This window comes from Suricata suricatta, chromosome X (genome assembly GCF_006229205.1).
Source record: "Suricata suricatta isolate VVHF042 chromosome X, meerkat_22Aug2017_6uvM2_HiC, whole genome shotgun sequence".
Classification (NCBI taxonomy): domain Eukaryota; kingdom Metazoa; phylum Chordata; class Mammalia; order Carnivora; family Herpestidae; genus Suricata; species Suricata suricatta.
In genome coordinates, this window is record NC_043717.1 from 41,351,838 (window position 1) to 41,365,055 (window position 13,218).

Here is a 13,218-nt window from a genome sequence, read left to right on the forward strand (position 1 = left end):
AATAAAGAACATTTTAATGGCATTTAGTATGTGCCAGGTACTCTTCTATTACACTTTATGTATATTATTTATTTCAATCTTCATGAAAACCCCATGAGATGGACATTATTATTTTTCTTATTTCATAGGAAAGCTAAGGCAAAGAGAGTTTAATGACTTGCTTAGTGCTGCCTGGTAGTTATAAAGCTGACCTAGAATTAAAATCTAGATTCTTTACCTCCATAATATATACTCTTAAACACTAACCCATGCACCATCTATTACTCCAGTGAGGTTGCCTGAAAATCCTACTCACTGCTGCTCTGTCTACTTAAAAATGGTAAAAGTGTATCTGCTTCAGCAGGGTGTACCTTTTTTTGTTTGAGGCGAGAGTGAACATAGTGAGGAATCTAAAAATCCAGTTTCTCTCTTGCTTATAGTCAAGGACAACCTGAACAAAATTTTACCATTGTGTCTCTTAATTCTGGTTGGTGTAAGAACTCTAGCAGGAATAATGAGAAAGCCATGCTGAGGGTCTAGCAGAAGTAGACCATGGTCAGGACTTGGTCTTTTTCCAAAGGTAGGAGGTACACAGATGGCTATAGCATCAGTGATTGCTTCAATGGCCCTACTTGTCTTTAATATCAACCCCCCAAACTTTGGAACTAGAACCTATAATACCAACAAGCATTTTTTTCACCTTCTGCACAAAGCACAGCATGATTCTGTGATAGATGGTAATAGAATATAGTGGGAATTGTGATAACAGCCACTCATTTGGTCCAAAACCCATTCTTGTGTGTGCTGATTAACAGTGTCTCTGTGTTTTAATTAGGCTAAGGGACATCCTAGTCCTTGGGATTTCTTTTTTAAATTATTTTCTTTTAGTGTTCTTATTTATTTTTGAGTGAGAGAGAGAGACAGCGTGAGCAAGGGAAGTGCAGAGAGCGGGGGGGGGGGCACAGAATCAGAAGCAGACTCCAGGCTCTGAACTGTCAGCACAGAGCCTGACGCGGGGCTTGAACCCATGAACTGTGTGATAGTGACCTGAGCTGAAGTCAGACGCTCAAACGATTGAGCCACCCAGGCGGTCCTAGTTCTTGGGATTTCTTTATAGAATAAAGACAAAAAACATTAGCCTGTATGCTCATCACCCAAAGGTTGAGCGTTTTGAGACTGGGTCAACAAAACTCTTAACTTTACCCTAGGTCAGTGTGATGTAATAAGAGAAAAATAATGGTAGGGTCTCCATCTTATAGCTTATTGCTTTTCCTTCAAAGGATTATGGAATGTGAACCAGCCACAGAAATGGGGTATTGGGTCTGTAGCTCTTTAGTCTGTAAAGTACCACTCTCCTGAAGGGGAACCCCAGTTTCCATAACCCATCATTGAGGATGGAAGAAGATAATTCTGGGAGGAGGTGGGTAGGAGAATTCCTGGGCCAATGGACTTGTTATTTTTCAGTGAGCTTTCTGGTCTGGATTCACTTGAATAAGCAAAGACTTATGATATTTCAGCACTGCCAAACCCTTGAATGCATCCATAGAAAATCCTCTGCTTTCTTTGAGGTTGCTTTTATCAGTAATCTCAGCATAAGGTAGTTTTCACTTTGGATTTAGCTTATTATCTATCTGATGAAAGGAGAGAGTGTCATGTAGCTTGGTTATTCTGATATGTTCTACAACATATTAGTAGTATTTTGAAAGCCTCCCAATGATACTTTTCTAAATCACTTTCACCAAGAGGATTGACTTTTTCACAAGAGTCACGCCCCCACCACCCAGAAATCAGTTCAGCTTTACATCAGGCTGGTATTAGAGAATAGGGACATCAGTTTCCCCCTCTCTCAGTGGGCTGGTAGAAAATGTTTACATGAATAATCTTCAGCACTCATTTGCAATGTTTACATTAAGTGGATTTACATATACACTTTAGGATCAAAGTACACTTGGGAAACCTGAACTCCAAAGTGGAACACATGGGCATGGGAACCCTTCTTTCCAGCTAACTCACACCTCTACCCATTGAGTCATTTCCAATGTTACTTACACAAAAACTATGGCAAAGATTTCTACAGCTGCTTTCTGCCAAGGCGACCTGAGACAGATCAATTGTTTCAAAACGTGCAAACTGGGAAGATATAAGAGAGAGAAGGAAAAGAATCAACTGGTTAATAACGTCAACAGACACTAAAAGGTAAACACACACAGACACACACACGCTAACAGGCATTTTTGGCAATAATGAACCAATCATATCTTTGGCTTGAGTGCTGGGATTTATTTTGCATCATGATCTTTCTTGATATATTATGTGACAAACAAAAACCAAACCAGCTAAAGCAAAACACAACTCTTCCTAAAACTCTTATATGGATTTACAGAAAGGCTTAGATGGTTCAGAATTACTCAAAACTAAGGGTTTATGCTGGAGAAGATAAAGGGATATGGTTTAACGAAGGGCCTAGTGGAGCAGATAGAAGTTCTTAGTTCCTATTTTATCAGCTGGCAACCTTTGACTTGTTGATAGTCCTATCCAGTTTGAGGCCTGTGTCTCCTTATGAACTGGTTATAATAGGTAACATCCAGCCAGCAGCAAGAATAGCAGTGCTAGGAATACAGATAGGGCTGGCTTCACTTGTATGCAGCCTGTACATTCATATAGGGCCCCATGTTCAGCTCTGCTCTGGTCTAATGCTCTGCTGTTGCAATCTTGACATTTTTCATAATTTTATCTTTGAGTGTGCATTTTGTATGTGAAGTCCAGTGAAACAATGGCTCATGAACATGAGCAGGGGAGATATGCACAATCTGCATGTCCACCCCATGCTTTGTCACTCCATTTGCATCCATGATGCCCAGGAGCATAGAATTCCAGTGGACCCATGATGTTTAAGAGTTCAGTGAGACTCAAAGCAAGTACAAGGAAGCGTACATTCCTCATCTATGATTGAGTACATAAGGGAACTTTTAGCCCTGAGAGTCCACAATTTCTGTAGAGACCAGAACTCACTTCAAATAAAGAAAAAGGCAATGGTGTTCTAAGAAACACGAACAACCAAGGAACACTATTGTGTTTTTTATTACTTATGTTACTTCCCTGTGTTAGCCAATAATTTATGCTAAAAATGATAACATTGAAGGAAAGGGAAAGATAGGGCAGTGCATAGTTCCTTTTTCTTTCAGTCAGGGTATTGGTAGAATGTGTAAGTTTCAAGATGTGAAATAAAAACAGTTGAGCTGGTTTTGTGTACTGTTGAGAACAAAATATGTATGTGTGTGTATGAGCTGATAAATAAAAATTATATAATTTTTGTGGTTTTCCATATGATTTAAATGTTTTTATATTTATTTTTATAACTGGCATTGTACCATGTGCAGATGAATGGCAAAAATTATCATAATTTAGCATTTTAATTTTCTTTAGTTAGAATGACATTGAACAACAAACAAAAGATGCCATGACAAATCATTGCATTATATTTTGATACCTTTAAAGACATTTATCTTTGATTTTTAAATAAGGGGCCCTGCATTTTCATTCTGTACTGGGACCCACAAATTATGTAGTTGGTTCTGAGTATAGAAGCTAACTGAGGGATCTGTAAAAGGGAAGGGAAAGAGGAAGGGTAAGGGAGAGAACAGTGTCCCCCATTTGGCCCAAATGGACAAGTTAAAAGAAAAATAGATTTCAACTTCTACCTTGATGTTTGCCAACATGTCTTTACCTATTGGCTTATTTCTCCACACAAGCATTTCTTGACATCCCTACCCACTATCCCAAATGACAAAATTATATAGATATTCTATAGAATAAAAATTCTATATATTCTCTTACTGCGGGATGGTGTGCAAAACAGAGCCTTTGTCCTCGAACCAGAAAATATCTAAGCTTCCATCTCTTGAAGGAATTACAGTTCTTCAAAAGAGGTCCTTCCTTCAGTATTTTCTGAAAGATAGAAGCATAACATTGAGTAATTAGATGAATTTTCAAGAACATATCATTTGCTCTCTCAGTTAAGAATATCAGCTATCTGGAAGGCTCTGTCTCTGTCACATATCTGAGGAATGGCCTGAGGTCCAGACAAAAATACAGGGAAATTAGTTCAGTCTGAAAAAGAAATGGTTGTTTACCTTTGGATATCACATTCAAGATGATACAGGCTCTAAGTTCCTTAAGATATATGGCCCAAAAACTATGGAGAACATCTCCATTGGCGGTCAGGGATGGGGAGGAAGGACATGAACACAAAAATAAGAGCAACATTCTTGGGCACCTGGGTGGTTAGTCGGTTGGGCTCTTGGCTTCAGCTCAGGTCATGATATCACAGTTTGTGGGTTTGAGACCCATGTTGGGCTGTGCATTGACAGCATGCAGCCTACTTGGGATTCTCTATCTCCTCCTCTCTCTTTCAGTCCCTCACCCTGCTCACTCTTTGTCTCTCACTCACACACACACAAAAGTAAATAAGTATGGGCACCTGGGTGGCTCAGTTGGTTCAGCGTCCAACTTCAGCTCAGGTCATGATCTCATGGCTCAGGTCATGATTTCACAGTTCATGAGTTTGAGACCCATGTGGGGCTCTGTACAGACCACTCAGAGCCTGGAGCCTGCTTTGGATTCTGTGTCTCCCTCTCTCTCTCTCTCTCTCTCTCTGCCCCTCCCCCACTCGCACTCTCTCTCCCTCTCATAAAAAATTAAACATTAAAAATTAAAATAAATAAGTAAACTTAAAAAAATTTTAAAAAGAACATCCCTATGTGAGAACAACTAATAGGCAAAACGGCAGATTTTCTGGAAGTCTCCATGTTGTAGCTCTAGACTGTTCTATCAGTTTTAGAGTGTTCCTTTTAGAATATTAAACTGGGTCACATCCCTTCCCTGCTCACAAAACTCTAATAGCTTCCTAACATTTTAATAACTAAATCTGAAGTTTTTACCGTGAATTCAAGTGATTCATGATCTGGTAATAGAGAAAAAAAAAAGGCACCAAAAAGGAACTACCTTCTGATTATTTTCTTTATGTACCTCAAGTCTCGTCACTGCTTTTTCACTTACTTATTGAACAGACAGACTCTAACCAAGCATTGAGTCTATTTACTATTTTTACATCAGTTACATTTATGGGATACAAACCAACATACAAGTTTGCCATTTGGGAGAAGTATTCCTATCCACCAAGCTAGAAACAAATCCATATTGAATGGATAAAGAGCCAGACTTAGTTTAAGTCACCAAATCAAGGCTCTACCATGAACTCCATCCATGATCTAAATTAGAATTCACCACTGAGTGGTTGTATAAGTATTTTGTTGGGCCTATCTATTGTTTTTTGTTTTTTAATTACTTGATTTTATTTATTTATTTATTTATTTATTTATTTATTTATTATTTGAGAGATATAGCATGGGAGAGAAGGGCAGAGGGAGAAAGAATCTTAAGCAGGCTTCATGCTCAATGCAGAGTCCAAAGTGGGGCTTAATCCCACAACCCTGGGATCATGAGCTGAGCTGAAGTCAAGAGTCAGATGGTGAACTAACCAAACCACCCAAGTGTCCCAGTTGATAATATTTAAAACGCAGATTTCATATAAAACCTAAGGTTTCCTATTTCTTAAAAACAAAACAAAACAGAACGAACATCTGGTAACAGTGTGGACCTATATCCACACATAGCAACAATCTGCGGGAACAGAGTAGCAGCTGCTCCCTTCAGATTAGGGTGTCTGACTCCAGCAGGCATGAGTATGGGACCCTGATCTAAGCAATACTTATCTACTCTCATTATCCCAAATATACATACATCTATTACTCTCTCTGTCCAATTTTTTAACCAATAAGAGTACTAATAGACAGAACCTCTGTCAATTATAAAGTAAGTTCATGAGCAAAGTTTACCTGAATCCTCCTGATAACTTATGAGAGTTTCAAGGTTATTTAATACTTTTGAGATACTTACAAAAGAATGCTGCCAAAGAGGAAGGAGCAAGATGGCAGAGAAGTAGGGAGCTTTATAATTTTCACCCACCTGCATTGTTCAAACTAAGAAGGACTGAAGCCACAATACTCTGATCTATGAAAGTGGGAGGAAAAGACAGAGTCCACAAAGAAGACAGCCTCGTGAGTGAGTGAGTGCAAATTGGGGGAAGATAGAAACTGGCCAGGACCCTGAGGCTTGGAGGGGAGGGAGCCCCACTCTGCGCAGAGCACTGGGGAGCATGCAGAGCCATGGAGAGATGAGGGGAAGAGAAAGACAGGCTAAAAACACTCATAGAGCTGTCTCTAGAGAAGAGAAAAACCTTGGATCAGGACAGAGAGGGATCCTATCAGCCCATCTATAACCACAGGGCATGGTGAGAGATCTGTCCCCTTTAGCCAGTGTGATTTCCTTGGGCTTGGCACCCTGATCCCTGGTGGTGCCAGGAGAAACTGCTTCCAGAACCCCCCTACTCAATTCCTGGCTAGGAAGCCTCCCAGCCTGCGAGAGTACATCTCATCTTGGGCAGTATTATTAAAGGGCATAGAGTAGGATTTGGATATGAGACGGAGCTTGGAAAATACAACTTGGCCTGCCCGCAGTACAGGGAGATTGAATGCAAGACTTGGTTTGAGAAGGGATTGGGGCGCCACCATTCTTCTCCCCACAAACACAAAGGTGTGGCACCTGAGAGCAGTCTTCCAAACATACTTACACCAAACCACCCCATCTGCACTGAAGAGCTGCCTATATTTTTTCTTCCCCAACCCTCTGAGCCTGGGAAATGCCAACATTGATGCATTGCTGTGATTAGATCAATTCTTGCCATTCAGATAAATTTTCCCTTATCACATTCTTGTCTCTCCCCTCCCCAGGTTTTACACTCTCAGACTGTCCTTTGTTTCTTGTTGTTTTTGACCCCTCCTTTTGTTTTGCTTTCTTTTCTTCCATTCATTTTTTTCATTCCACTTTTGATTTGCATGTTTGTTTCATTTGTCTGTGCCTTTGTGTGCTTTTGTTCCCTATGTGTTTGACTGTTATCCTTTCAGGGATACATCAAGAAACAAGCCAAAGTACACATGGTGGAGTGTCCCAAATATCACTGAGTAGAGAAACAAAATAACCAAAGACACAACAAGAGAGACCAAGGAACACCATCAAAAGAACACTTCCTGAATGGACAGACCCTGGACATTCAATGAGCCTCATTTAATATAGCAATACTCATAGGTGTAGAGTGCATAACAAGTTGTTAAAACTGAAAAGAGACATATAGCTAGCCAAAATGATGAAACCGAAGAACTCTCCTTTAAAGAAATTCCAGGAAGAAGTCACAGCCACAGAACTACTCAAAACAGATATAAGCAACATAACTGAACAAGAATTTAGAAAATTTTTCATATAATTAATCGCTGGGATTGAAAATAGCATGGAAGTCACAGAGAAGCTATTGATACAAAGACTAGGGACCTTCAAAATAGCTGTGACGAGTTAAAAAAAATGCTATGAATGAAATGAGGTGCATACTAAAATGCTGGTGGCCACTGCACGGATTCAAGAGGCAGAGAGGAGAATAGGTGAATTAGAAAACACAGTTATAGAAAAAGAGGAAGCCAAGAAAAAGATCCAGGAGCAGGAAAGGAGAATTCGAGACCTGAGTGATACAATCAAATGGAACAATATCTGTATCATAGTAATTCCTGAAGAAGAAGAAAGAGAAAAAGGTCCTGAAGGGGTACTTGATCAAATTATAGCTGAGAACTTCCACAATCTGGGGAAGGAAATAGACATTGAAATCTAGACGCACAGAGAAATTCCCTCAACCATAAGTTGAATCCACCTTTGGCATGACATATCATAGTGAAACTGGAAAAATATAAGGAAAAAGAATTATGAAAGCAGCTAGGGAGAGAAGGGCCCTACCATACAAAGGGAAACCTATCAGAGTGGTTACAGACCTACCTCCTGAAACATGGCAGGCCAGAAAGGAATGGCAGGAAATCTTCAATGTGATGAACGGAAAAATTATGCAGCCAAAGGTCCTTTACTCAGCAAGCCTATAATTCATAATAGAAGGAGAGTAAAGATTCCCCCCCACACACAAAAAATTGAGAGAATTCATCACCACCAAACCAGCCCTACAGGAAATCATAAGAGGGACTCTATGAGGGAAGTGTTGCAAGGAACGCAAGGTACCAGAGACACCACTATAAGCATGAACCCTACAGAGAACACAATGATTCTAAACCCATATTTTTCAATAATAACACTGAATGTAATGGACTGAATACTCCAATAAAACGACACAGGGTAGCAGAATGGATAAAAAAACAAAATCCATCTATCTGCTGTCTACAAGAGACTCATGTTAGATCTGAAGACACCTTCAGATTGAAAGTAAGGGAATGGAGAAATATCTATCATGTGACTGGACGTCAAAAGAAAGCCAGAGTAGCCATACTTATATTAGACAAACTGCACTTTAAAGGAAAGACAGTAACAAAACATGAATAAGGACATTATATAATAATTACAGGGTTTCTCCATCAGGAAGAGCTAACAATTATGAACGTCTACATACCAATTTCAGGAGCACCCAAATACATAAAAGAATTAATCACAACCAGAAACAATCTTATTGATAAGAATGTGCCAATTGCAGGGGATTATAATACTCCACGTACAGCAAAGGATAGATCAACCAGACAGAAAATCACTAAAGAAACAATGGACCTTAATGACACATTGGAACAGATGGACTTGACAGATATATTTATTTTATTTATTTGTTGACAGATATACTTAGAACTTTACATCCTGAAGCTAGGGAATTCACTATCTTCTCAAGTGCACATGGCACAGTCCCCAAGACAGATCACATACTGGGTCATAAAGCAGCCCTCCATAAATATAAATAAATTGAGATCATGCCATGAACACTTTCAGATGGCAATGATACGAAACTTAAAATCAATCACAGAAAAAAGTCTGGAAAACTTCCAAAAGCATGAAGGTTAAAAACCACCCTACTAAAGAATGATTAGGCCAAACAGGCCATTAGAGAAGAAATTTAAAAATATATGAAAATAAATGAAAACAAAAAAATAATAATCCAAATGCTCTGGGACACAGAAAACACAGTCCTAAGAGGAAAGTATATTGCAATATAGGCCTATTTCAAGAAACTAGAAAAAGGGCAAATTCAAAATCTATCAGAGCACCTAAAGAGACTAGAAGGGGAGCAGCGAGAGCAGCCCAAACCCAGCAGAAGAAGAGAAATAATAAAGAACAGGGCAGGAATAAACTATATAGAATCCATAAAAACACTTGAACAGATCAATGACACCTAGAGTTGATTTTTTGAGAAAATAAACAAAATTGATGAACCTCTAGCCAAACTCCTCAGAAAGAAAAGAGAGAACACCCAAATAGACAAAATCATGAATGAAAAATGGATCTATGACAACCAATCCCTCATAAATATGAGCAATCATCAGGGAATACTATGAAAATTTATATGCCAACAAGTTGGACAATCTAGATGAAATGGACAAATTCTGAAACACATATGCACTACCAAAATTCACAAGGGAAGATAGAAAACCTGAACAGACCAATAATCAATGAAGAAATGGAATCAGTTATCAAAAATCTCCCAACAAATAAGAGCTCAGGGCCAGATGGCTTTCCTGGGGAATTCTACCAGACACTTAAAGCAGAGTTAACACCCATTCTTCTCAAGCTATTCAAAAAAATAGAAATGGAAGGAAAACATAAAGATTCATTCTATGAAGCCAGTATCATGTTGATTCCAAATCAGAGCGAGATCCAGCAATAAAAGAGAACAGGCCAATATCCTTGATGAATATGGATGCAAAAATCCTCTAGAAGATACCAGCAAATCAAATTCAACAGCATATAAAAAGAATTATCCAACATGATCAAGTGGGATTCATTCCTGGGTTACAGGGCTGGTTCAATACTCACAAATCCATCAACGGGATACATCACATTAACAAAAGAAAAGATAAAAACTATATGATGCTGTCAATAGATGCCGAAAAATCATTTGACAAAATGATCCTTTCTTAATAAAAACTCTTGATAAAGTCGGGATAGAAGGAACTTACTTAAACATCATAACAGCCATTTATGAAAAACCCACAGCTAATACCATACTCAGTGGGGAAAAACTGAGAGCTTTCTCCCTGAGATCACAAACACAACATGGATATCCATTCTCACCACTGTTGTTTCACCTACTGCTGGAAGTGCTAGCATTAGCAATCAGACAACAAAAGGAAATAAAAGGCATCAGAACTGGCAAAGAAGAAGTCAAACTTTCATTTTTCGCAGATGACATGATACTCTACATGGAAAACCCGACAGAACTGATCCATGAACTCAACAAAGTTACAGTGTACAAAATCGATGTACAGATATTGGTTGCATTTGTATACACCAATAATGAAGCAACAGAAAGAGAAATCAAGAAACTGATCCTATTCACAGTTGCACAAAAAAACATAAAATACCTAGGAATAAATGTATCCAAAGATGTAAAAGACCTGTACAATAAAAACTATAGAAAACTTATGAAAGAAATTGAGGAAGACACAAAAAAATGGAAAAACATTCCATGCTCATGGATCAGAAGATTAAACATTGTTAATTATTACTAAAAGCAATCTACACATTCAATGCAATCCCCATCAAAATTACACCAGCATTCATCCCAAAGCTAGAACAAACTATCCTAAAATTCGTACGGAACCACAAAAATACCCAAATAGCCGAAGTAATATTGAAGAAGAAAACCAAAATGGGAGGAATCACAATCTCAGACATTAGCCTCTACTACAAAGCTGTCATCATCAATACCAGTATGGTATTGGCACAAAAACAGACACATAGACCAATGGAATAGAATAGAAAACCCAGAGCTGGGCCCACAAATGTATGGTCAATTAATTTTTGACAAAGCAGGAAAGAATATCCGAGGGAAAAAAGACTGCCTCTTTAGCAGGTGGTGCTGGGAGAACTGGACAGCAACATGCAGAAGAATGAAACTAGACCACTTTCTTATACCATTCACAAAAATAAACTTAAAATGGATGAACAACCTGAATATGAGACAGGAAACCATCAAAACCCTGGATGAGAAAGTGGGAAACAGCCTCGACCTCAACCGCAGCAATTTCCTACTCGACACATCCCTTAATGCAAGGGAATCAAGAGCAAAAATGAACTGCTGGTACCTCCTCAAGATAAAAAGTTTCTGCCTGGCAAAGGAAACAATCAAGGAAACTAATAGGCAACCAACAGAATGGGAAAAGATAGTTGAAAATGACATATCAGATAAAGGGCTAGTATCCAAAATCTTCAAGGAACTCACTAAATTCTACACCAGAAAAATGAATAATCCAGTGAAGAAATGGGCAGAAGACATGAATAGACACTTCTCAAAGATGATATCTAAATGGCCAACAGACACATGAAAGGGTGCTCAGCGTCACTCATCATCAAGGAAATACAAATCAAAACCACACTGAGATACCACCTCATGCCGGTTCGATTGGCTAAAATAAACAAATCAGGAGACTATAGATGCTGGCGATATGTGGAGAAACGGGCACATTCCCACACTGTTGGTGGGAATGTAAACTGGTGCAGCCGCTCTGGAAAACAGTGTGGAGGTTCCTCTAAAAACTTTCAATACAACGTCCCTATGGCCCAGCGATAGCACTGCTGGGGATTTACCCAAGGGATACAGAAGTGCTGATGCATAGGGGCACGTGTACCCCAGTGTTCATAGCAGCACTTTCTACAACAGCCAAATCATGGAAAGAGCCTAAATGTCCATCAACTGATAAATGGATCAAGAAGATGTGGTTTATCTATACAATGGAATACTATATGGCAATGAGAAAGAATGAAATATGGCCATTTGTAGCAACGTGGGTGGACCTCGAGGGTGTCATGCTAAGTGAAATAAGTCAGGCAGAGAAGGACAGATACCATATGTTTTCACTCATAAGTCTAACAGGAGAAACTTAACAGAGGACCATGGGGAGGCGCTTGGGGGAAAAAGTTAGGGAGAGGAATGGAGGAAAATCACCAGAGGATCTTGAATACTGAGAAAAAAGTGAGAGCTGAAGGGGGAGGGGGAAAAAGGAAGGGGGTGATGGTCATGGAGGACAGCACTTGTGGGGAAGAGCACTGGTGTTATATGGAAACTAACTTGACAATAAACTATAAATAAAAGTAAAATAAAGTAAAACAAAACAAAACAAAAAGATTTAAAAAAATTGTGCCAAGGAGGCGAGACAAAGAGAACAATAAGATCTTGTGGGAAGGGGAAATGTGGCAGAAAGAGTGAGAATTATATTTATATTGTTGAAATTGAATCATCAATCGAGAAAACAACTCTTATTTAAAATGTTTATTTATCTTCCAGAGAGAGATAGAGCACAACTCCTGTAAGCATTGAAATTACATTACTCTATCCTTTCTCTGGTCTGGTGGCCTATGATATATATTCTCAATGATGGTATTTAATTTTTTCTATCCTAACTTTCTCACTTCTATGCCATATATTCTTCCACACCAAGTCTTAATGATACCTTAGCAGTCATATTAATCTCTTTCTATTAAAGATTTAAACTCAAAATTTTAACTGTCTCAACCACTGAAGCCACAGTCATTATTTCTGCCCATTTCCCAAGTTATTTTATTCTGTCGAATACCAAATGCTCCTTGTACTGTTCTTATTTTGTCATACATAGTGTCCTCTGTAATAGCTAATTTTATTTTTTTTCTTTTTTTTCCATAATATTTTATTGTCAAATTGTTTTCCATACAACACCCAGTGCTCTTCCCCTTAAGTGCCCTCAACCATCACCACCACCTCTTTCCCCCCTCCCCCTTCCCCTTCAACCCTCAGTTCATTCTAAGCATTCAATAGTCTCTCAAGTTTTGCATCCCTCTCTCTCCCCAACTCTCTCTCCCTCCTCCGCTCCCCCTGGTTCTCCATGAGGTCTCTCTTGTTTTCCTGCTAGACCTAAGAGTGCAAACATATGGTTTCTGTCCTTCTCTGCCTGGCTTACTTCACTCAGCATGACACCCTCAAGGTCCATCCACTTTCCTACGAAGGGCCATATGTCATTCCCTCTCATTGCCATGTAGTACTCCATCGTGAATATATACCACATCTTCTTGATCCATTCGTCAGGTGATGGACATTTAGGCTCCTTCCATGTTTTG

At 39.0% G+C, this 13,218-nt stretch overlaps 1 protein-coding gene across 1 annotated transcript in view; it reads right to left on the reverse strand.

The window, feature by feature from the left end:
- The window catches only part of DGKK (diacylglycerol kinase kappa), a 196,598-nt gene that overhangs the window by 117,956 nt on the left and 65,424 nt on the right, over window positions 1-13,218 (reverse strand). Inside the window, exons 2-3 of the mRNA XM_029929651.1 lie at window positions 3,817-3,927; window positions 2,029-2,109 (exon numbers count right to left, since the gene is read on the reverse strand). Coding sequence (XP_029785511.1) covers window positions 2,029-2,109; window positions 3,817-3,927 — 192 coding nt within the window. The remainder of the gene's footprint in view (window positions 1-2,028; window positions 2,110-3,816; window positions 3,928-13,218) is intronic.